General features: G+C 42.0%; 1 protein-coding gene across 2 annotated transcripts in view; it reads left to right on the forward strand.

Moving 5' to 3' along the window:
• Nucleotides 1-13,497, forward strand: part of Tmem170b (transmembrane protein 170B) — a 29,829-nt gene extending 16,332 nt beyond the window's left edge. Inside the window, exons 2-3 of one of the 2 annotated variants that reach the window (XM_051170426.1) lie at nt 6,289-6,459; nt 12,513-13,497. In XM_051170426.1, coding sequence (XP_051026383.1) covers nt 6,289-6,459; nt 12,513-12,643 — 302 coding nt within the window. In that variant the 3' untranslated portion in view covers nt 12,644-13,497. The remainder of the gene's footprint in view (nt 1-6,288; nt 6,460-12,512) is intronic. The other variant, XM_051170434.1, reaches the window with a different exon arrangement.
• The last annotated feature ends 11,878 nt before the right edge of the window (nt 13,498-25,375 follow it).

The raw sequence follows: 25,375 nt of genomic DNA on the forward strand, positions 1-25,375 counted from the left end.
GGATTTTGGAGCGAGGCTCTACCATCATCTGCAGACAGCTGTTCCCCCTTTGAGAGACAGCTCTTGCTATTGGGCCTTAAAGGAAACCGAACATTTGACAATGGGCCACCAAGTTACCTTGCTACTTGAGCTAGGTGTTACCTGACTCACTAATTTACAAAGTAGGATGTGCACAGCAGTAATCTATTGTCAAATGGAAGTGGCATATATGTGACTGGGCCCAAGCAGGTCCTGAAGGAGGAGCAAGTTTCATGGAGAAGTTGCCCAAATGCCTATAGTTTCTGCTCCTCTAACCATGCTGTTTGTCCCCAAGCATGCACCTATAGCTTCATGGATGTGCTCTAGGATCAACTGACTAAGGAAGAGGAGACTTGGGCCTGGTTTATTGATAGTTTTGTGTGTTCTGATGGTTAGGAATCATCTAGAAGTGGACAGCTGCAGCATTATAACAACCCTTCTCTAGGGTCAACCCTGAAAGACACCGGCAAAGGGAAATCTTCACAGTGGGCATAACTTTTGTCAATATGCATGCTCATACATTTTGTTTGGGAGGAGAAAATAGTCAGATGTGCAGTTGTCCACTAATTCATGGGCTGTAGACAATGGATTGCTTTTATGGTCAGGGACTTGGAAATAGCAAGATTGGAAAAATGGTAAGAAAGACATCTGGGGAAGAAAGAAGTATATGGAAAGATCTCTCCAAGTGGAGGAAGCACGAGAAGATACTTATGTCCTATGTAAATGCTTAGCAGAAGGTGACTGCATCTGAGGAGTTCAGTACTCAAGTAGATAAGATAAGATGTCCCAGTCTGATCGCATTCAGCCTTTCCCCAGTCATCCTGTCATTATTGCCCAGTAGGCCTTGTGATGGCAGAGAAAGGGGCTAAACATGGGATCGACAACATGGACTGCCACTCACCAAGGTTGGCCTGGCTGCAGCATGTCAGGTTGGCCAACAGCAGAGACCAACAGCCCCAGATATGGCACCGTTCCCTGCGGTGGCCAGCCAGCGACCTGATGGCAGTTGACTACGTTGGGCTGCTTCTGCTGTGGGAAGGACAAGGCTTTGTCCCTACTGTAGTAGGTACTTACTCTGGTTTTGAATTTTTCTTTCCTGCACATAATGCTTTTTCCTAGGCTACCATGTGTGGTCTTACAGAATGCCGTATTCATTGTCATGGTATTCCATACAGAATTGCTTCTGATCAAGGAACTCACTTCCCAGCCAGCGCAGCAGGAAGCAAAGGGTTTGGAGGGGAGAACTGTCCTGCCCTCTGATCACCTCATCCACTGCCTCCACATGTTCAGTGACTTGGAAGTTGGTCAGACCTAGTAGTTGAGTTTTCTGTTTGTTTTAAATGGGTCTTAACCTTCAGACCTCTTGTTCCTGGAATTAAGCAGATGGTTAGAAAATCTACCAGGAGCCTTCTTATGACCAGTCACATCTGAGGCTGTATAAGGTCAAGCCTAAATTGTTTACTTTGAATATATTTCCTCAGGCTACCCTAAAAACCCCAACAGTTTTAGGAGCCTTGTGCTAGGAGCCAGAAACAAGTACCAAATATATGTTAAACCACCTCAGACAGCATAAAATTCACTAATTTATGGGTATGATTTGATAAATTCATTTTGTTTTACCACAAATCTCTAGACCCTCGACATCTTATAAAACTCAAAGTCTGGGAAGAAGGGCAGAAAGGAGGGTGGCCAAGCCTGTTTTAAAATGAATGAGTTAATTATGACAAATATAAAAGAATATTCCAAACAAACCCTGAAACCCTGAATTTAATAGATCCACAGGCTCCATCCCTCTCATTCTTTGTAGCCACCATTGTATTTCCTGTGTACTTGACCACTGGAGGTGTTTCATGGCAGAGGGTTCAAAGGCTTAGATGGCTCCGCCCCTCCAGTGTTGCTGCCTGCAACATGCATCTCTCTTTTGGGATGGTTCCACCTGCTGCATGCAGATCTCCTTGGCACATATCTCATGGCTCTGGCATCTTCAGCATCTCTGGATCTCCACTACAGGCTTGGGGAAGTTCACAGCTTTACACAGTGGCCTCTCAGAGGCTCTGTCACTAACACATGTTGCCTGGCCTCAGGAGCTGAGATGAGAAATCTTGCTTGTCAACTTGACTGTGTCTGAAGTAACAAACCAGTCAGCTGGGAATACCTGGGGAAGATTTTTCTTGATTGGATCACTTGATATGGAAGATTCATGCTAAATCTGAATCATTTGAGTTTGGAAGACTTAACTCTAAATCTGGCCCACACCTTCTGGTGGCTGCCCACATAAGATGACATCAAAGAAGGGAGCTATTGCTTTTTGTCCCTGAAATATGAGCACCAGACTGGGACTGCTGAGATACCCATCCAGCCTTGTGGACTGAACAACTACAGGATTCTCGGCTTTTCTGTCAGGAGACAACTATAGCTGCACTACCTACCCACACATAATAAATCCCCTTTGAATGTATGTCTAGATCCAGTCTGTCAGTTTTGCTCCTCTAGAGGACGCTAACAAATACAGCAGCTCTGTAGGCTCAATTTTCATAATAATTATACTTTATTATGAACTCACTGACAGAGTGTGCCTCACTTATAAGCCGACTAACCCAAACCATAGGAAAAGGATATTAAAGAACACAGTAATGAAACCGTAAGAATATCAGTTCTGCAGAATGATCCTCCCGATTAGTCAGCTGGACCTCAGCAAATCCACAATTCAACCAAGGTTGCTGCTGGAACCTGGAACAGCAGCAGAGGCTGGAGCCCAAAGCCTTGAAGCCTTCCCTGGAGCAGTTCTCTCTAGGGGCATCTCTCCAAGTATTGATGAACAGCTACAACAATCCCAAATCCTCTCTCTTAAGTCTCCTGTTTAGGGCTCATATATAAATCTCCTCTCAGAGTCTCTACTAGGATGTTTCAGCTGGCAACATCCAAGCTCCCCCACGAAGTGGTTCGACTTCTAACTGGAAAAACATCCTGCTCTCTCACTAGTCTGTTCTCCATCCCACACTTGGGCTCAACACAAAAACATGTTTATCTCTCCTACACTTTCTGTCTCTGCTTCCTGTCTGTGGAGGAAGAACTCCTTCACCTTATATCTTTCATGCCTCAAAATCCAGACCATGTACATGATGCTGCCTAGTTCAGCTTTCAGAATGGACCCTGGCCCTTTCTTTGAACTTCAATGGCAGAAGCTTCTATATGCTGAAGCTGTGGGAAAACTTGGCTAAATATTTGTTTTCTGGGAACAGAAAACCCCTTAGGCTTTCTCCTGTCACACGTTATATGCTTTGCCCTCAGAGTAGTGTGCCCTTTATTCCAATGCAGAGCACACAGCGTTGTTTAGTGGTGTTTATCTCTCTAACAGTCACAGTCTGTTTTTCAGCAAATGACTTTACAGCAGTCTTATGCTTCCTCCCACTCTCCTCCTCTCCAAGCTGCACAGTCTTTTCTTTCTGCTCTACTTGTTGTTTTTCTTCATTGTAGGCCTGCGTCAGCGTAGTCAGTAATAACTATACCACAAACTTGGTGTTGTGCTGTCTTAAAATTTCCTTTGCTTAATAAATTAGTCCATTATTCTTTATTCTGGCCTCATAGAAGTTCTCAGGACATGAGCAAAATAGAGCCACAATCTTTTTCAAACATCACATGAATAGCCTGTACCCATTTCCCCTCTTCCTCATAATCCAGGCCTCTACTGGTCACATTTCTCACATTATCTTCCACTAATAGCCATTAAGCTCTGCTTCCAACATTCAACAACTTTTCCAGCCTAAAGTTCTAAACTCTCTAGTGAAACAGTTATTCCCCCCCCCCCACACACACACAAATTAGTCACCTTGTGGTTCTGTGCTCTGCTTCCTTTCTTGCGGTGTAGGCACTGCTGCACACCTGGCTAGGAAGGATCCAGAATGGGTGGGGTTTGCAGGATCCTGGCTGGCCGATGGTGCCACAGGGAGAAGGCCTTCTCCAAAGATTCTGGTGCTACAGTTGTTTTAGATCTCCCAGTGAGACAGTGGCTCTCAGATGATACTCAGTGAAACAGCTTGTGTATGTTTATTTGGGGTGAACAAGAGGAGTGGGAAGGGATTTCCAGGGTGGCTGGGGCTGAGATGCTGGGGATCCTTTATTTTACATGGAGAAGAATTCCAGGTGCTGGGCTATGTGGGTACCTAGAGAATTGCTGGGGTAGTGGTCATGCGCCAGGCATGCAGGCTCAGAACAGGGAGGGAATTGATCCTTATTCTTGCCAGTCTCCAAATGAAGATTTTCAGGGTTTGGATAGTCATGACCTGACTACAGCTCCACACTGGCTTCTCCGGTAGCATAGTCCACGTGCCCAGTATCACCCTACTTTCTTTGTAATTAATTTCTGTTCCTGTTTCATTGTATTTGGTATGATAAGAACCATGACCAAAAACACTTTAGGAGAGGAAAGAGTTTGTCTTGCACTTTGAGATTACAATCTGTTGTTGAGGGAGACAAAGGCAGGGACACTGTTTGCTGGCTTGTTCTCTGGCCTGTGCTTATTCTCAGCTAGCTAACTTTCTTCCTCCCTCCCTCCTCCTCTCCCCTTCCTTCTTCCTAATTACCAAAAAAAACACTGTTCTCTTTTTCTGTAGTTATTTTTGTTACATGTGTACAATATATAAATAGAACCTGCTGAGCCTACTTGGTTTTGTTTGTATATGTTTTTAGGGCTGACCATTTGGTGTTGGATAACCAACTAAGAGGATGATCCCTGAAGAACAACTTTTCTCTCTTTCGGTAGTCATTAATTGCCTATAGCTCTTCATATAGGCTTGGGGGCCTTAGAAGGTTTTCCTCATTCACTGTGGCATGCTAACTGGCCAGCTAGCTTTCTTAAATTTTATTTATTTTTCTTTTGTGCATTTGAGTATTTTGCCTGCATGTATGTATGTGTACTGGGCACCCATCGATGCCAGAAAGGGACATTGGATCCCCTGAACTGGCACTAAAGGCATTTGTGAAGTACCGTGCTGGGAAGTGAACCTGGCTCTTAACTGCTAGGCTATTTATCTAGCACAGCGAGATTTCTTATATAGTCTAGGACAGTGCCACCCACAGTGAACTGTGTCTACTCAAAACAGTCATCCTTCAAGACAGTCCCTCACAAACAGGGTGACAAACCAGTGTGATCTGGGCAGTTCTTCAGTTGAGGTTCCTTTTTCCCAGGGACGCTGAGTTTTGCCAAGTTGATAATAAAACCTAACCAGCACAAATAAACAGTGAGAAATGACATTGGATCATATAATAATTCTGTTCTTAGATTTTTTTGAGGAACTGCCATACTGTTTTTTATGGTAATTACACTGATAAAAATTTCTACCATGATGTTTGGATAAACAGTGCTTACTTTAAAATGTGTGTCCCTTGCAGTGGCAGACAGTACAAGTAGCACATGCAGCAGAGGAGAGCCTTCCTCATAGAGTGTGTGTATACCAAAGAGGACCCTCTCAGGGGTGGCAGGACATGGAAGTCAGCTTTGCACATTAAACAGGTGCTTAATTACAGAGAAACTGGCACATTGTGTAAGGATAGTAAAGTGACAGGCCTCAGTCACTGAGGTGGCTTCTTGTCATTGGTGGATCTATTTTCTTCCTTTCTGGACTGTGGCTTGCATGTACAATGAGGAAATAGGTTTAGCTTCAGTTTCCAAAAAGCAGAAGAGACTCAGTGTGCTCCAATAAAAATTCCCAGGGAAAAGGGAATGCTCCAGGCAGTTGCTGCCTCTGTTGGATGTGCCTCTTGCGTGTGGCCAGGGAGATGGAGATACACAAGTACAGAGCATCACTGTCTATGGGAAGTGTGCAGGTAGTGCAGGAAGCATCAGAGGCCTGGAAGAAAGGAAGTGAAGGCTGGAAAGACAGCATGTGGGGTGTGCTCAGTCCCTGTGGTGTGTTAAGACAACATTGAACAATCCATTGGGAACACGTTGAAGAAAGCATAAAGGACAGGGAAGGCCTGGGCAAGACTATCACAGTGACAGGAGACAAGCTGATGGATTGCTTTCGAAATGGGATATGGAGAGGAAATGACAGGATAGCCTTCCCCTTCTGGGAGCATGGGTGGAATTCTTCCCATCAAGCCTTAACTAGCTTTAATGATAATCACTGAGTGGCTTACTGCAGGCTAAGCCCTTTTTATGTGCACTCTCTCCCTCGGTGTTCTCCCCAGCCCTGGCTGCTCACTGTTTGCCGCCTGAATCTTCTGCACTATACCTCTGCACCAGGACTAACACTGTTCCTTCCCTTTCAGAAATGTGGTACTGGATCTTCCTCTGGGCTCTCTTCTCCTCTCTGTTTGTCCACGGTGCTGCAGGCGTGCTGATGTTTGTGATGCTGCAGAGGCACAGGCAGGGCAGAGTGATCTCCGTCATTGCTGTCAGCATCGGGTTTCTGGCTTCTGTAACTGGAGCAATGATTACTAGTAAGTTGACTTGTTTTGTTTAAGGACATAATTTTACATGCAGTTACTGCTTTGGTAAGTACTTCCGTGTTGTAAAAGAAACATCATGTCTCATGTAGACTACGCCTCAGCATTTTATAGCTTAGGACCTAGAAGGCACAGGTGAGTTTATTTACTCACCAGGCAGACAGTTGCACTTCACTATGTGAAGATTTGCTCTGTGGGTGTTTGTGGGAAATGGCATTGGCAAGGGCATTAGTGGTTCATGTGAAAGTGGTGTATAAACAAAAGTAGTTTCTGCTTTAAAGACACCTACTAACTACTAAGGAAGGAAGGTAGGCACTAAAATATGCCAGTAACAGTTGTCATTTAAGAATGTGACGATATGGTCTTTGAGTCTGTGGGGTCATCTGCCTGTGACAACAGCATGTAATTGCGTTTCTTCCTGTACCAGTTATTATTACAAGATTTCTCTGCCTCAGGAAATGTACAGGTTTTCTGCTGAGCTGTCCCATGCATTTTCTTGCCTGTCACCTGGTTCTGCTTCCCTGGTTGTCCCCTGACACTGAGCTTGGCCCTACTCTGCCTTGTACTTCATAGAGTTAATTCTGGTTTCTGTGACTGCTGCCTGAGCAGAGCCTGGTTGTATCCTAGGAGCACCATAGCTGCTTTTTTTTTTTTTTTTTTTTTTTTTTTTTTTTTTTTAACTGGCTATGCCTTTGGCAGCTGCTGATTTCTCTGAGGCACAGACTTACATGGCACTCACTGCTGGCTGTCTTCTGTACTACTGGGAATTGCTCATTGCTGCACTGCATGTGTTTTGGGGCTCTCCACAAGGGACTTTTTTCTTTCAGTTGATTCTAGCCACAGAATGTGAGGATGGCCTTGCTTTTATAATACAAGGGCTCCCTCCTTCACCTCTTCCAGAGTGATGAACATATTCCCTCTGAAGAGGAAAAGTGGTCTGCCACAGTGAGATGCCTGTAAGAAATAGTGATTCGTCTCTTAAAATCCCATCTTTAGCCGGGCGTGGTGGCACACACCTTTAGTCCCATTACTGGGGAGGCAGAGGCAGGCAAATAGCTCTGAATTCAAGGCCAGCCTGGTCTACAAAGTGAGTCCAGGACAGTTAAGGCTACACAGAGAAACCCTGTCTCAGAAGAAAAAAAATCCCATCTTTAACATCTGGTTCCCTGGGTTGCCTTGTGTTTGAGGCATTGCGTGACTTTATCCTGTGGTTTCTCATCCACTTTGTCACACTTTGTCCTTGAAGCAAGCACCCAGGCACAGGCCCAGCTCCTGGGGTCCTAACAGAGTCACCTGGAAAGAGCCTGGGGGAGTACTGGAGGGTCTTGAAAGGACAGCCAGAAAGTTTAGATTTTTTTTTTCCCTACAGGCCACAGAAAACAAATGGATATTTTAATTTTTCCTTTTCTAAAGATTCATTTTGCTATTTGCCTGCCTCTATGTGTGTTCACTATGCACATGGAATACACATAGAGGCCAGAAGAGGGCATTGGATTCACTGGAACTAAAGTTACAGCTGGTTGTTAGTTGCCACATGGGTGCTGGGAACTGAACCTGGGTCTTCTGCAAAAGCAGTAAGTAATCTGAGCCTCTGAGTAGTCTCTAGGCCACAAATAGATACTTTTAAAGGGGTTAATATGGGACAAAGCTTTTCAGTAAGAGATTTTGTTTTATAACTATACAGAGTATATGAAAAGAAGCAGGAGAAAACTCTGAGAGGGCAGGGCCCTTTTTTCCACACCCACTAATAAAATACCTAGACAGTGAGTTCTCAAAGAATACTGTTGACTGGGTAGATGGGGCAAAGGAGAAAAAGAAGGAAGGAAGTAGAATCAAGAAGGGGAATAAAGGGGAAGGAAGAGACGCTAGGTACATGTAGACTGTGGACTATGTCAGGGTCTGAGCTAGGTGATGGCTATGCAGTGTTCACTGTGGGGACATTCAAAGAGTCAGGAAGGGACAGCTAGTGTGGGCTACTGTTGGTGTAACTGGGACTATGAGCAGAGGAGGGAGAAGGAGTTTGCTCAGATGTTGTAAACACTATGCATATGAATATGTCATTGTAAGATTTTGAAGGGTGTGTGAGAAATTTAATTCCACCTCCAATTATGTCTAATATGGCTGTATACATATAACTCACTTTGCATTCCATTGCAAATATGATATTAGTGATTTTTGAAACTGCAACGAAATGTTTTTAAACCCTTGAAAGTGTATGTCTGCCACAATTTCAGATGAAAATTTGGTTCTTGGATTAGAAGACACAAATGTTTTGTTAGTAATTTTTTTACTTGCAAAAATGAATTATGAACACTAATGAGAGTAATTAGCTGTGTATCTTTATTCTTTGTTTTTAAAACATCTTTCCCATTTTTATTTTATGATGTTTTGCCTGCACGAAAGTCAGTGCACCACATGCATGCAGTGTTCTCAGCCTAGAAGAGGACATTGTATCCCCTGGAACTGGATTTACACATGGTTGTGAGCCACCATGTAAGTGCTGAGAATCAAACTTGTGCCCTCTGGAGGAACAGTCAGTGCTTTTAACCACTGGGCCATCTCTCCAGCCACATGTGTCTTTTCCTAATGTAGCTTGTGGTAGTTTAACCATAGCTCTACATGGAATTCAGTGATTGCTAAATACCCGAATCATTAAGGTGCTGATGTGATGGATGTTGGCACTCATCCATTATTGCTTGTTACTTACATTTTTTTTCTAAGAAAAAGTGATGTGTTGTTGGGGTTTTTGTTTGTTTGTTCTTCTCATTTTTGTTGGTATTGGTACTGCCTGATTTGATTTACACAAAAAAGAGGTGAGTTGGGTAGTGTTAGGGAGTGGCTCCAGGGATGAGTACTTAGTGTTTTAAGTGTGAGAACCACAGTTGGTGCCCCAGCTCCCATGCAAAACTCTGGCTGTGGCCACACAAGCCTATAGCCCTGCACTGGGGTGGGAATGGGGACATTGTGATAGCCTAGCTGCGGAGTGATGAGCTTCCTATTCAGTGAGGTTCCCTATGTCAAGTGAGTAAGGTAGAGAGTGATAATAGAAGTCACCCAGGAGCAGGACACAGCCAGCATCCTTCTCTTACCTCTACATGTGAGCACATGCAACCTGCCCCTCCCACACAGACATGAAGATTTTCTTTTTGTTTTGTGTTTGTTTGCTTGCTTGTTTGAGTCAGAGTTTCTTTTTGTAGCCCTGGCTGTCTTGGAACTCTCTCTCTCTGTAGACCAGGCTGGCCTAGAACTCAAAGATTTGCCTACCTTTGCCTCTGCCCTTGAGTGCTGGGGTTAAAGGCATGTGCCACCAAACCCTGCTACAAATAAAGTTTTAAAAAGGAAAAAAAAAAAAACTTTATTTCTGTATACTGCCCAATTTTAGCTGTCTTAGAGCGACATCTTCTTGTTGGTTTAATTTGCATTTCCCTGTGTACTGCTGAATCTCAGCGTCTTCTTTCTTCACTCACTGTTCACAAAGCTTTCCCTTGTGCACATAACTCTGTGCTCTTCTCTGGCTGCACCTGTTTCCTTCTTACTGCATTACATGTGTTCACGCTGAGGACTTCCGGCTGGTTTGGGGTTTGCACATGACTTTTCCCAGGCCTTACAATTGCCTTCATGCAGTGAGTTTCTTGAGTAGAAGTGTTTAAACAGCAATGTAATCTAGCTTGCAGGTTTGTTTGTTTTTTCCCACTTACGGTTTATAATTTGGGGCTTCAAACAGACATTCTGATATATATCCTTTATTTTAGACTTTTATCCATTTTAGTAAGTCTTTAATTCATCTAGAGCCGGAGTCAGAAAAAAAAAAAAAAAAAAGAAGAAGGAGGGGTGGAGAAATGGTAAATGTTCTGCACTCAGGAGGCAATGATCTCGGTTACTCAAGCCTGCCACTGTAGCACAAAACATACACAGATGTGGGAAAATGAATGGATATCACTTGTACCAAAGAAAACAATTTCCAGAACAAGCATCTGTAGTCAGACTATAACTCATGCCTTTCCTAAGTCTACCTTTGCTTTTGGTGTTAGTTGGGGTCCCTTTTACATGGTAATTCAGTTTCCACCCCAGCACCCACTGAAATGACCCATCAGTTGCTGATCCGTCTGTGGGTGCTGCCCTCTTGTTCGCTGTGTTCTCATGTCCAGGGATCATCTCTCGGCGTTTGTGGTTTGTTCATGATTTTGTCTATTCTCTTCAGCAAGACCTCACTTCTTTGGTCTCTGGTTTTGTATTGTGTTGTGGCGGTGCCGTGGTGTAGTGTGTCCCAGGTAATGCGTCTGCTGAGTCCTCCCAAATAGGAGTATGGTTTTTGTTAGCACTTACTTGGGACGCTCTGGAATGTTAGGACGTGTGACATGTCCACCTAGGGAAGCCTTCCTTTCGTCAGCGACTAGAGTGTCTCAGTAGGAGACTGTGTGCTGTGCTTGAACCCTAAGCACCGTCTACCCCTGGTGTGCATTGCACTTTTGATCAATCTTTAGTTGGGCTGGTGTGAAGAAATACTGTGACGCTTGTTAGGAAAATTCACAGAGGCCTGTATGTGAAGACATGAATGGACTGCTGACAAGCCAAGCATCAAGTCAGATATAGCCTGAGACCGAAGAAACAACTGGAAGTTTAGTGAAAGATAAAGAACTTAAAACTCAAAAAATTAACAGAACAGTTACATGCTATTAAAGTGTAAAATGTCAAAATTGGCATAAGGAGAAATAGGCAGTATTAATAGACCACTAACTATATTTAAATTATTGAAATGCAGAAGGGCCTTTCCCCTGACTCTCCAGACCCAAGTGCAGTATTCAGTTCACCCCTACCAAAATTGTAAGGAATACCCCCCCCCCTTAATCCAAATTATTACAGAAAGTTGCATGGCTCTTGCTGAGACTAGTCCTGCCCAATGTGTTGGGAAAGTTTAAAAAGTTAAAGACACAAACGTGAGCTCATCAGCTATGAGAATACTGCTTCTGGAGTGCAGACATCACTGGCATCAAGGGCCTTTGCTGTTTGTCTTTAATTTTTATACATGGGAGTTTTGCTTATATGTACATCTGTACCACTTGTGTGCTTGTTGCTCATGGAGACCAGAAGACAGCATTGGATCCCTTGGGGTTACACACAGTCGTGTGCTACCATGTAAGTGCTAGGAACTGACCCAGGTCCTCTGAGAAGGTAGCCTGTGTTCTTAACCACTGAGCCATCTCTCCAGCCTGTGTGAGTTTGACAAAGGATGGCCTGGAACTCACTGAGATCCACCTGTCTCTGCCTCCTGAGTGCTGGGATTAAAGGTGTGTGCCACTGTGCCTGGCTCTTTATTTTTTCTTTTCTACTACTTCCTCTTTTTCCTCTTTTTCCTCTTTTTCTCCCTTTCCTTTTCTTTTTTCCCCTTCCCTCCCTCCCTCCTCTCTTTCATAGGATACTAAACCCATTCACTTCATTTTAAAGTTTACAGTTGTGGTTTTATATGTAGCATTTTGTTCTTTAATCCACCTGATGGAATGAGGTAGGAACTTGAATTTATTTCTTCCGGATGGCCAGTCCAGCACCATGAGCTGAGCTGTGAGACACTGATAGACTTTTCTGTGTCATGACTACTTGCTAGAATTAGTAGACAGAGGACCAGGGCCAGCACCTATCTTTTCCGTGTGTGTGTGTGTGTGTGTGTGTGTGTGTGTGTGTGTGTGTGTGTCTACATATATGTATGTATATTATATATATGTGTATGTATATATTTATTCCTTTTTTTAAGGCCATGAGAATTTATTCTGAAATAAGACATGAGTGACAATTGTTAATGAAAAGTGATTCTCACATTAAAAGTGATGAAAGCATAAACTATGTATTACAGCTTTCAGTTAAAAAAGTCATTTTTTAATTCAGTGGCTGCATGTTGTATGGTAAAGTTAACTTTTAACCAGTCACATGGAAAAGTATGTACTTTATCAGTTGAAGATGTATCAAGGTATTCTGCTTTGGTAAACTGAAAGGTGACTTTTGTGGTGGTCAGGTGATGCCCTGGGTGACCCTGTGCTCTGCTTTCCCCACAGGTGCAGCAGTGGCAGGCATCTACAGAGTAGCTGGGAAGAACATGGCCCCCCTGGAAGCCCTGGTGTGGGGCGTGGGGCAGACTGTACTGACGCTTATCATCTCCTTTTCAAGGATCCTTGCGACACTTTGAAGTTCTGAGGGAATGTCTTCATAACTAAGGAAATGGATGTACAGCTTCCCCGGAAATGGCATTCACCAGCTAAAATGCAATGGTACAAGTGGGGACCCAGCAAGTCAAAAACCTAAGGAAGACCTTGAGACCTGTGGAAAGCCTGCCCTCTGGCGTCCAAGCGATTGCACTACCGCACTGCACCTTATGTGCCTCCATCCCAGGCAAGGTGCACAAGACACTATGTGAAGCTGCAAGAAAAAGCACCTTGTTTAGCTGCCAATCAGGTTAACATTGGTGTTGAAATCATTGTTCTAAACAGTGTTGTGTTAAGTTACAGAAACGTTTTGAGAAATTGATCTATGTGCCAAACTTTTCTTTCTGTTAACACTGATCATGTGACAGTTCACAAGTGTAGATGTAGGTGAGTGCTGTGAATATACTTGACATGGATTCAGGTAACATAGTCAGATTTTGTTTTGTTATGCTAACTCTCATGAATACTGGATACTGGGCTTTCAATACTAAGGAAAGCATTTGGTTTTTAAAGCTGTGTTTCTGGGAGTTGGGGCTTTAATATGTCTATGTGTTGTTATTTAATTTATGTGAAAAACAATAGTCTTCTTAATGGAGGATTAGCTGAGCTGTTCTAAGGACTCAAATAGACTTGTAGGGTGCGTACTTTTCAGTAACTTAGACCCTTTTAATGGTTTCCCTCATATATCATATTCTATTTATATGGATTCAAAACCTTTATGGGTCAAACACATTGTCACTTGTGTCTCATAAAAATTTAATTTGAAATTTTATTTATAAATTTTGTAAGAAAAAGTCTGAAATGCATGTTGCATTCCTTGACTCTAAAGTTTTTTGCCTCATATCTCACAGAACACAACCTTCTAATTCATGTTGCGATGGTACTGTGTTGTATGGTGTGCATGTCTCCGCACTCTTTGATTCCGGAGTACTAACAGCTTAGAGAGTGGCCTAAATTAGGCTTTGGGATGAAGAATGCCTCATTTGTAGAAAAACAGTAAGTACCTCACATAGGATGAGCAGTAAACTCTCACTCTGTATATGTGGCAGTGTTAGAGATAGACCAAGTTAAAGCTGAGGAAAGAGTGTATCATTTTGCAAGTTTGGCAGTTGGTCTGAGTGTACCATGACAGCACAGATCCTTCAGCTGAGGGGTTGACTTTAGTGATGTGATTTAAGTCTGCGTTTCTGAGTTATTACCTGAGTCAAATAGTCTTTGACCACATTGATTAAAAGTGCAAATGTGCTTTGTCTACAGAGTCTTTTAGAAGGTTTAGAAAAATACGTAGTTGCTTGTAACGAATACAAGAAGTCGGGAAAGTACAGACCCTGGTTGAACTGAGTGTGTGCATGTGCGTGTGCTCATGTGAACCAATTGTAATTACAAATGTGCTTACTTAAAGGAAGATCCATTGTAGAGATTATGAATTCACAAGTAACCTAAAAAATAACTTAGCACCCTGAGCTCTTTACCTTACTTTGGTTTTAATACTTTTATGATCCATATCTCCTTTTCTATATCAAAAAGAATATAGTAATACTTTCTGGAGGGGCTGCTTTTGCCAGTGAGTAAGCCAGTTTAGATTTACTAATAATGTGGCTTGGAAATTGAACAACCCCCAAATCAACCAATAAGCAAGTCTACATCCTTAGAGTTGTCAGAGAACAAGTCTTGAAATTGATTCTTTTTATTGTGTACAGGCCTGCTGTTCTTCCCTGTGTTCTTTATATTATTAATGTTTTCTAAAATTAAATTTAGGCATCTTTTCCAGATAGCCATGGCTCTCCTTTCCTGTTAGGCTGATTTCTGCCCTAGTCAATAACTCAGAGCTTTGCATACCAGGATGAGAATCACTATCACAGATGTTGTCTTGTGCACAGAACAAATATTTATTTTTAACATGGTTATTTTATGATATAAGAAGGTCGTCAAGTTGAGGTAATATGGAGCCCATTGTTCATAACCTAAAATTAACTAGAAATGAACTTGAAGCATTGAATATGTGAATGAATGGACCAAGGAGGCTTGAGCTTGTGTTTGTGCTCTAGGATGAAGGTCTAAGAGGGTTACTTACCACTTTATAGACTGCCCCGCGGTCCTCTCACTGTCAGGCTGATGTGCATTAGGAATTGTGTTTGTATGTGTGCGTCCACTTTTAACTATAGGGACGTTTTTAGTTACTCTCTTCAGTTATTTCCATTGGAATTTTGTGTAACTATCACTCTTGGTATTCTGAAATACAGTGAGTAGTGTGGGTTTATGAAGCTGTCTAAATAGTTATTTATATGGTGAAGTTTTTAAGAAGTTAGCTGTTTCTTATAGAGACAAAATGTTCAATGATACACACACACACACACACACACACACACACACACACACACACACACACAAGTGTGTCATTATATACATATATAGGTAGCTATACATGACCACAGTCCAATTGGAAAGCTTTGTCTGATGAATATTTTCCTGTTCTACTGGAGACATTGGTATATTTGTTCAGTTAAATGATCTCTTAAATAGACTGGAGGGTATTTACAATTTTTTGCTGGAGACTTGTTTAGGACATGACAAAAGCTCTTATTGACATAGCCAGGTTTCATTTTCTTAAAACTCAGCTGTGGCTTAGCAGTAACTTTTTCCCTTTTACTCCAGGGCCTCCTGTAAGCTACTAGTGAAGCCTGGTAACTTTCCCTGGAAGGAGGTACCCATCATGGGCCCTGGCACTGGTTCCATTGGCTTCTCTGGAGACATCATTAATTTAAATCCTCATGTGTGTCATGCAGTATTGAAGACTTGCCCTGGATACTTTCTTAGTGTTTGCAGCACAGAATCCCACTGCTCCTTTCCTAAGCCGTGAGGAGTGTTGTTTTTGAAAGAAAGGAAATAAGGTACGCTATGAAGAACAAGGACACTGTAAGGTCAGAGAATGCCATAGGAAACAGCGCCGCTAGGACCTTCCATTTGCAATATGGAAGGCACGGTAGCCTCTTTCAGATGCCCAGGCTGGCACTCACTACCTAGCTAAGTTTGGTGAGTTCTTTTTTGTAGATCTCCTATGTACAAGGATGGCTGAAGTAGGATTTCCTCAGAGTCTACCTGGAACTGGAAAAATAATTCCAAACCTTAAAAAGGTTGGAATAGTACCTTGTTGCTTCCTGAGACTCATTCTTTTGTTTTGCTTTGTTTATTTGAGACAGGGTTTCTCTGTGTAGACTTGGCTGTCCTGGACTCACTTTATAGACCAGGCTGGCCTTGAATTCACAGACATCTGACTGCCTCTGACTACTGGAGTGCTGAGATTACATGTGTGCACCACCACGCCTGGCTGGGATTCATCCCTTTTTCTGTCCCATGACCTCATTTTTCTTTTCCCATCTTGTCCTCTGAATTGGGCATTTTACTGTCTTAGACATTGCTCTGAACTAGGTGGAAAAGGACTAGATTCTTAGCCAGTGGTGCAGGCTCGAATCTGGGCTCAATGTCAATTTTGTTCACTTTGTTTGGAGCGTCATGTAACTACTTTTAGCTTCAGGTCTCACTTTGACATTTGATTAATACTTCCTGTGGGTAAAACAATATGCATCTGACAGTAAGTACTCAAGACAGTCAATAGAATTTTAAAGCTATATTTTGCAATAGCCATTGGAAATAGTGTTTTGTGAAATTCACCTTCATCTATTTCCATTTGTGTGTGTGTGTATGTGTATTTAAGAAGGAAAAAAAATCCTTTCATATGATCTTCCTTTTGTCACCTCCTCTTTACCCCCTAAAGCCAACAGATAACTTTCTTCAGAATACTTTGGGGGGATAGGTGGTGGGCGTGACGGGGTAAACAGGAGTAAAAGACAGGTCTGGTCACCACAGGTCACTGTAGGAAGAGTCCATGTGGCCAGAATTTCCTCCACTGCCTTTTCCCACTTTCTTTGGTTTGACTAGAACATTCACTGATGCCACCATATGCATATTGCCCTTGTATTAGCTCCCCACCCCTCTGGTCATCTATCACCTGTCACCCTGAGCCCTGATACCCTGTGTCCTGTCACTGTTGGCACTGGCTCTTATTACCCACCCCCTTTTAAACTAACTTTAAAAATACATTATTGTAAACATGACCATTTTATAATACAAGAGGTAACCGGAAGCTGAGGGCACTTTCTGAAGTATCTGTAGATGACAGTGCTCTTGCCATTGAGACCTTTTTAAAGAATGTCTCAAAACAATCTTTGGAAACATCCCTATTTATTTTGTTTATAAGATACGAAGAATATGGGAAAGTTATTGAGGAATTTCTGATGATGGGTTTAGATTGCAGAGAGGTATGGTGACACAGGTTGAGTATAACTGGGTAATAATTACTGTTTTATTTTCAAGTCAGGAGTTTTATTCTTAGTGGTTAGACTTGAGGTCATCCAGTAATGTCCTCACTGTCCATAATTTCTCATCTATTTGATACTGTTCAGGATATAAAGGACATTATTCAATATTAAAATATAATGTATTTAAAATGTATAATACCATTTGTAACAAAGGGAAATTCAAAGAGAGAGGGTTGTAAGAGAGGTTAATGCACAAAGCCAAAAGCATACATGATAAAGTGCCCTGCGTTGTGTGAACATAGTTCCTCCATCCCATTAAGACTCTGAACTATCAGTGAGACACAAGTTTGCTAGTGCCTTGCTCCAGTGAGCGTGGGCCCTATCAAATACATGCACTTAAAATCGTGCGTTTTGTGTGTCGTGGGTCTGCCCTTCTCCCTTGAAGATCCCTGTTCCTTGTAGGTGATCCAGTGTGCTGTGCTGGTCTCTAAATTTGCCTGTCCCAGAACATAACTAGGATCTGTTTGGGAGGAATTAATGCTTAATATATGAAATGGGTTCAGTAAGCAAGGAGACGTGCTGGCTAGCTCTGTGAGGGTCATGGCAGCACTCACTCTTCTGAGCACGCTGAGCTGTGATCCAGAGTATTTTCTTCATCTAGGAGATTGGCTTTCACATTCTCTACCAGTGTGTGTGGCACATGTGCTGAACTTACAATGGCCTTTTTAGGTTTTGCAAACTAATTTCTTTAGCAGTTTCTCTCACAGTCTCTCTCCTTTCCAAAGCAGATGTCATACATCATAATTTAGACACATACAGTTCATTGACAGAAGCTGAAGTGCTGGTCTAGAGAGAATATTCAGTGCCTGTATTTATGCTGCAGTTATCTCATCAAAAAGGAAGTAGCTGGAGGCATGGGGGAGTGAGGTGGGGGCAGGGGGCCAGACCGACAGCGTGATGCTCCTGTGTTCTTTCAGTATGATACCCTGTACCCACACCTAGTGAAGCAGCTCTTCCCTTTTGAGAGATGCCTGAGTCTGTAATGTAACCTGGGAAACAGCATGACATAAATACCTAGAAAGAGGGACTCTGACGCACAACTAACAGAGCCCAATAGCCAGAGTACTTTCCCTCCTAGATGTGTATTGGGGATTACTTTTTCAAAAAATAACTTTTTTACAGCCTAACCTAAATGAACAGTAGCTTGGGAATACTACTGATATTAAAAGGGTTTTGTTGTTGTTTTGGTTTGGTTTTTTTAATTTTTAAGTTATGTTTTTTGAGATAGAGTCTCACTCTGTAGCCCAGACTGGCTTTGAACTTGTGATCCTTCTGTCTCAGCCTCTCAGGTACCAGGATTGCAGGTGTGCTTGGCTCCTTCTTTTTAAACCAAAATGTTTACGTTTTATCACTGAATGTGGTTGGGCTGGAATAGTTTTAACTATTTCTTCCTAGAAAGAAAAAGACTCTTGTTTGTATAGTTTTCCTTAGTGTTTTTGATAGTGGGTGCATTTTCCATCAGTAAGTTTAGAAATGCTCTCACTCTTTCCCCATACACACCTGAACAAATAGGAAGCTCCCCTGACGCTCATTTTAGCCATATGATCTGGCAGAATCTTCACCTGTGGTTTTAGCCTAAGTATTAGCCCCTGCCTTAAGATGACCCAGGACGAGGGAACAGCTTTAAAGTTACATGCTAGCGTGGCTTTGCTTAAGTAGCACAAGAATAGCTGAGCCAGCAGATACTAAGAAATGCTCTTTGAAATTGTGATTACTCTCAGCCCAGTGACAGATCACTTAGCTAAACCACAGTTTGATTTTTTTTTAAAGCTAAATGATGTCTCGGTGCCTTGAAAGGTAAGAACCTTTTGCAAAGTGGACTTAGGGAGGTCTGGGGATTGGCACCAATGAGCTGGCTTTGTGCCCTCCACCTGCAGTGAGATTCCAAAGCTTAGGGTGGGCCCTGAGACAAGACCAGCTACTAACTTCTTACTATCCTACCATCACAGATGACAACCACTTGTACTGTCTTTTACCACATGGGGGCATTTTCCTTTTCTTTCTCTTTTTCCTTCCTTCCTTCCTTCCTTCCTTCCTTTTTTTTTCCCAAGTAAGTATGAAATGGGAAAAATGTAGTCAAGCAAATTAAATGTGGGATTTTAAAGTTGAGTTTTATGGTATACTAGACCTTCTGTGTGAACAGTATTAGTTTAATATTGTGGTACAAAGGCAAACACTTTATGTAACCTTTAGATATATGTACCATCAGGGGTTTATTTTTACAATAGAAATACTAAATGTACTGTGAAGCTTAAAGACAGGAAGCATAGATATTGGAGGGTGATACTCAAACAGGAGCGTGTTTGATGAAGTACCCGCGTTATGTGAACACAAGTTTCCCTTCTGTTAAGACTATAAACTACACTGTATGAATTGTGTACTGCATGTTTACATAAAACAATTTCATTTTGAAGGATTATTTAAACTATGTTTATATGTAATACCTAACAGGCTGTAAATATTGTATACTATTGATTTTTAATTTTATATGAGCAATTTTTTTATTTCCCAAGTCATGTACAAATCTCATTGTGTATATAGCATAACTCCCTGGAGAACACAAATTTTGCAGTGAATTTTAAGTATTTTAATTGCAGTAAGCATCAGGTTAGCCTCAGAGATTCTGGTCCTTATTTTAAATTATTTTTCACCACACATTTTCTTCAAAGGGCAGCAATAAACATATGCAAGTTATTTTGATTCTTGAACGTCGGCCTGTGAAGATAAGACCGCAGTTCAATTCACTGCTGTACAGGAAAGATGCACAACTCACACCATCTAGCATCTGGTCCCAGGACAGCTTCTGAGATCCGCACATGGCTCTCCTCTTTGTAATATACAGGGTGAACTGCTGATAACACACAGAGCATCTGTCAAAGTGAACCCAGCACTTCAATGTCATTACACAGAATTTATTGGATTAAAGTTTGTAATATACAGTATTTTAATAAAGTTTCTGTATTCAATTTCATGCACTTATATATAAATAAACCTGTCTTTAAAAACTTTATACAGTGCTGGACTCTTGGCTTGTATACAATCTGTTTCCTCTCACCACATTCACAGTGTTTTCTCACAGGCCAGTGATGTAGCATGGAGTCACAGTACCTGCCTAACCTTTGGAAGATCCTAGGTCACAAAAACCATAGAAAATGCAATAACATGGCCTCTCTTGATCTTTCATCAGTTTTTTCTCAGCAGTTCCACCTGTGAACTTAAGTGTTAAAAAAAGTAAGCAACAAGTTACTAGACCAATCTGGCTTATTTTATATTTGCCTGTAGCCTCTTACCTTAAACCAACCCTGGGCCAGAGAAGCATTTATTTCTAAGAGTTACTTTTCTAAAAGTTACATCATGGGATTGTGTTGATGGCTCAGTCAGTAATGCTGGCTGTGTTCAGAGCTCCAATACGTATAGAAAACGCCAAATGCTGTTCTATGCTCATCCAACTCAAGCATTAGGGAGGGGAAGACAAGAGGATCCCTGGGGCTTGGTCCTTAGCCAGTCCTGATTCATAAACTCCAGGTCCAGTATAGATTCTGTCTCTAAAAATAAGATTAACCTAGTGAGATGGCTCAGTGAGTGAAGGCGCGCGACCCCACAGGGTGGAGAAAGTTTAAACATAGAGGCTGATAGAGGGAGGCATTGGACCTTGGACATTGGCCTTCACACATACACACACACGCGCGCGCGCGCGTGCGACCTTATGGAGCCTCAGGATGAGGACTATCAAATTCTAGACAGATTTTAGGTTTTTTAAAGGGATTTCTGAGGGAGGTGGCAGGCTCACTTAACCATCTTCTTGAAAAGAGAATAATAGACAGTCACTCCTTCAAATGTCACTGGGACAAAAACATTCTCATTTCTCCTTAAGAATTACAAAATTACTAAACACCTTTCCATACTGATCGTGATCAAACCAAACAGAAGCCTCAGACAAAACACACATCTTGTACAAACGCACAAAAAGTTTGTTACTTTTCTTTATTTTCTTGGATTCTTAATATTTTGAAACAAGTAGCTTTACATATTTTATATCTGCTAAGCATTGAAAGAAAGCACTAAATTTCAGACAAGTCCAGAAACAAAGAGAACCCAGAAAAAAAGACACTTGACTCCTATACCAAGCCTTGTGGAGGACAAGCCCTGCTCAGACAGGACAAAACAGCTCAGATTTACTGAAAGGGTACTCAAGTTGTTGATGTTTTTAAGCCCAACCCTTGTTAATTCATAAAATGGGGACAACAAAGGAAATCCACAAGACCTATGGTGCATCTTTCAGAAAGAAATTGTGTCTGCCTCCAGAAACATCTGAGAAGCATCTATGTTTGCACTTAACTTTCTCATTATTTGTTGTCACCCGACCCACTTTGGGCCAGTTTTATGAATCTCCTTCAGGCTCCTGTGGAGTTTGTAGAATGGAATTGCATTGGATAGTTTGGTTGCAAGGCTACACTTGGCCACTAGATGGTGCAATGGTTCTATTTATTTTTCTACTTCGGCGTCAAGTGGTCTGTACTTTAGGGCTTAGGCTTATTCCCTTAAGACACAGCTAATTGCTTTTAACTCCTAAAGATAAGTGAATAAGTTAAACATGAAAAAACTTCATGGTTTCTACATGCCATCTTTAACCAAATTTTACTTTCTGAAGAATGTTTGATACAAAGTTGGGAATTAATTATAAATTTTAAAAAAAATCACAGTTGTATTAATATAACCTTTAACTGTCTTTAGCCTGGACTTGATTTATACATTTTTCTTAAATTCTAATACTTAATACTAATGATATTTTATCAAATTGAATATGGTGCATAGCAAGTGACAGTTACATAGCTTACAGGAAAAGAGGACAAACTCCAAACATTCACAGCCTTACTGCACCGTGAGAATTGCCTCTCAAGTCCTGGTCTGCCACCCATTGCTTCAACATGGCATGTTGTTTAGTTTCTGTGCACCTTAGTGTAAACATCAGTAAACAGGGAATAACATACATTCTGCCTATAATTCGGATTCCTCCCATCAGCCGTTTGTTTTCAGGAAAGTTAGATATAATTCTAGGTCTTTGCTACAGGGTTAGGTAAGAAGTGAAAACATATCTCTTTCAAAGCCAGAACCAGATTCTGTGTCCTGGTGGCTATGGTGCATTTTTGAGAAGTTTCTCAGATTGAAGCTGTCCCATTGACTAGGGAGCTACTTGTATGGCAGAGCCGGCTGGGGGATTTTCTCTCTTTCTCTTTTTAGAATCAGTAATAGAGAAGAGCCTGTTACAAAGCAGAATGAATGAACTGCTCAGCCAGCAAATTCCTTGCATTCCCTAGACCAAATATGTCGAAGCTGAGGAAGCCGCAGTAGTGACTTAAGTGAGGTCCCCTGAAGGACAGGCATGACGTGCCTGTCAGCTGTGCAAGGTCACCAGCCACCTCAGATCCTGTTGCTAATGGCTCTGTTTATTGTTGTACAGAAATGACTATAGCTCGGACCCCCTGCAAGGCCAGTGCTTTCATGTCCAGACCTTCTGACTTGAAAGGCACATGTTACATTACACAGTGTACTCTGTAGGGACTGTCACTTCCATCTGTAGTCAGGACACCTTGAGAAGAGGACTTAGAGTTTTCATAGGCCCACTCTTCCTTCCTTGTCCTTTTCTGTTGGGACTCCAGATGGTGATGAGAAAAAAAAAATAGGAAATGAGTGAGGACAGTTTAAAGATTTGTCTGGAAGGCCCAGTGGATGTTTCCTGAGTGAGACGTGGTCCTCTTTCTAGTCTGACCTCACTGTGCATGAGATTCCATTTTAAACCTAATGTGTCTGCTCTTTTCTTCCCAGATGAACACAGAAGTAGATGAACTCACCCTGTCTTCTCAAAGTTCAGGCTGACGCTGTTCATGCACCGTTTAAACAAGTGGATTATTCTCTTGCTTCCCTAGACTGGGACCGATCTGTCATCCTAAGCCCAACACTAGCCCTAGCTCAAGCTATAACCCTAATTGCAACCTCAACACTAGTACTGTGTTTGAAGTTTTAGTCTGAATAGTCTTAGACCAAACTTGTGTGACTTGAGCTAATTGTTTTTTTCAAGGTCATGAGACTGCATGAAAAGTTCAAATCTAAATCATAAGTTGTGTGTGCTCTCCACTCATGCTGCCACGTATGCCTAGAGAAAATATGAAAACATCTGTTTTTGGAAGAGCAATTCGTTGTCATTATGTTGTTTCTCATCCTCTATTGTCAAACCTCTTTAACATTTTTCATTTTATCTTCCCAGTCTGATCTTATTTGGAAAGTACTTTTGTTGTCCATTTAGGATATTTGTTGCTTCTGTTTGGGTTGCAGCCCAGGGCTTGGGGCACACTGGGAAAGCACTTTTCCCCTGGAATGAACCCTATGTGTGTTTTCCTTCTGCTTTCTGGTTCAGAATACATTTGTTAAACAAAGGTCTTTCATGGGACTCGGGCAGCTGGTTAGGCCAAGTCAGTTCTGAAGGCTGGCCTACAGTGGCTTCAACAGCCTTCTAGACTTGGGTAAGCCTTGGGGGCCAGTGGGTTCTTTGGACATGGGTTACTTCCTGGATAGCTGGAGCCAGCTCTTCAACATGCCATAAAGCTTTACCTTTCCACTTTATGAAGAAATCAGAAAGGCCTAACTGAAGCTCAGGTGGGATTCAGTTTGGTAGTGCTGGGGGCCAGGCAGTTAACCAGTTCCTTCATCATAACACACCAGTGTCACAGATGGATGAAAGTGTCCCTGTGTTTAAGGCCTCAACTAAACTATTTTCCTTCATAAACAAAACCAGACTGGATTTTAGACTCTTTCTTCTTCTACTTCTTCTCCTCCTCCTCTTCCTCCTGGACCAGAAAAAAAAAAATCACCAAGTCAAAACTAGTGTTTGTGGATATTTTGAGTCCAGCATAGACAAAAGAACTAAGGGGTCCCTTGGTTGTCATAGTAGTGGGATGCTGTGTTTGAGAGATGTCTGCAGAACAGGTCCTGGAGAATGTCAGCAGCTGCTTCCATGGCTGTGGTGGAAAAAGTGAGCAGCATGCTGATTAGCCCCAGTCAGGATCAAGTGACAACATATCAGATGTGACAGCGGGATTCATTTGTGGAGTCAGAGACCGTCATGGAAGAACTATGATAAGCCTGGCCTGAAATTTAGCCTGCAGTGGTGTCCCCTAAGAAAGACTAGTTCAGCATTACATCACTTCTACCATTGTAGAGGTGAGGGGCAGAGATAATAGATTGGTGGACACACCTAAGAGAATTTGTGCTTCGTGGTGAACAGTGTTATTTTACATGGCTCACCATGTTAAAATGCCCCTGTTTTCAAATGTGGATAAATAACCTGACTTCAGTCACCATTTCTGTGACGTCCGAAGTCGGGCAGGATCTTCTCTCTTTGCAATGTAGAAGAGAACTAAGGCAAAGAGAAACTAGATTTGGGATTTTCAAAAGAATTGTTCCCAAAAAGAACCAAAAGAGACTCTCGAGATAAGTTCCAATGTGAAAGCAGGATTTTCCTTATCATTGAAAATCTGAACAATCCAGAAGAAAATAAGTAAGAATTGGTTCAGTCTTTAGTATCCATTAGTGTTCTAAAATCTGGAAAGTAATGCGATTTGAAAAATAATTAAAGTTCCACCTTGGACAAAGTCACTTGGTCGGATTCCAACTTTATAGTGTAGACCTCAAGGAATTCTTTGGTTATCTTGGCTACTCCTCATCTGGGCTGGTCTCATTCTTTTGTTCAAAAATTGCCAAAATGCTAGCTTTTAACATAGTAAAATTTGTCAAAATGAACATCCATCTCTAAAACTTTTAATCTCCCTTTTTAACATACCAACATGGATCAGACCAAATGTAAGTAGCATGTGTTGAAGATGTTCCAAAGGGCATGGTGTGAGAGGCTTTTGTGCAGAATTGTCACTCCAGAATTCTTTTGATAAGGCTACCCTGTATAGTCCTGTCTTAGGGACTCATTATTCATACATGTATAGTTAAGAGGATGGAAGGTGCTAAGACCCTTTCTGGTTTTGTTTAGTTTTCATGAATACTCAGAAGAAATCAACAGCGGTGAGAAAAACTTCCCTAGCTCACCCTTTATTCCCTGAGAGCATTGTGAGCTTACATTTAAAGTTCAGCATGGTCTCCCCATCTCAAAATCTCCAGCCCTTTAACCCTGAACCGTGGCCAGAACTGGACCATCTGTTTTTACCCAGACCCCGCCCTCAGTGCGGCCCCTCTCTTGCCCTCCAGTGTTGCTGACCATCGTCTTCGTTCTCTGTAAGGCTCCTGCACACTAACAGCTTCCCAGTCCTACAATGCCATGCCTGGCATATC

This window comes from Acomys russatus, chromosome 3 (genome assembly GCF_903995435.1).
Source record: "Acomys russatus chromosome 3, mAcoRus1.1, whole genome shotgun sequence".
Classification (NCBI taxonomy): Eukaryota; Metazoa; Chordata; class Mammalia; order Rodentia; family Muridae; genus Acomys; species Acomys russatus.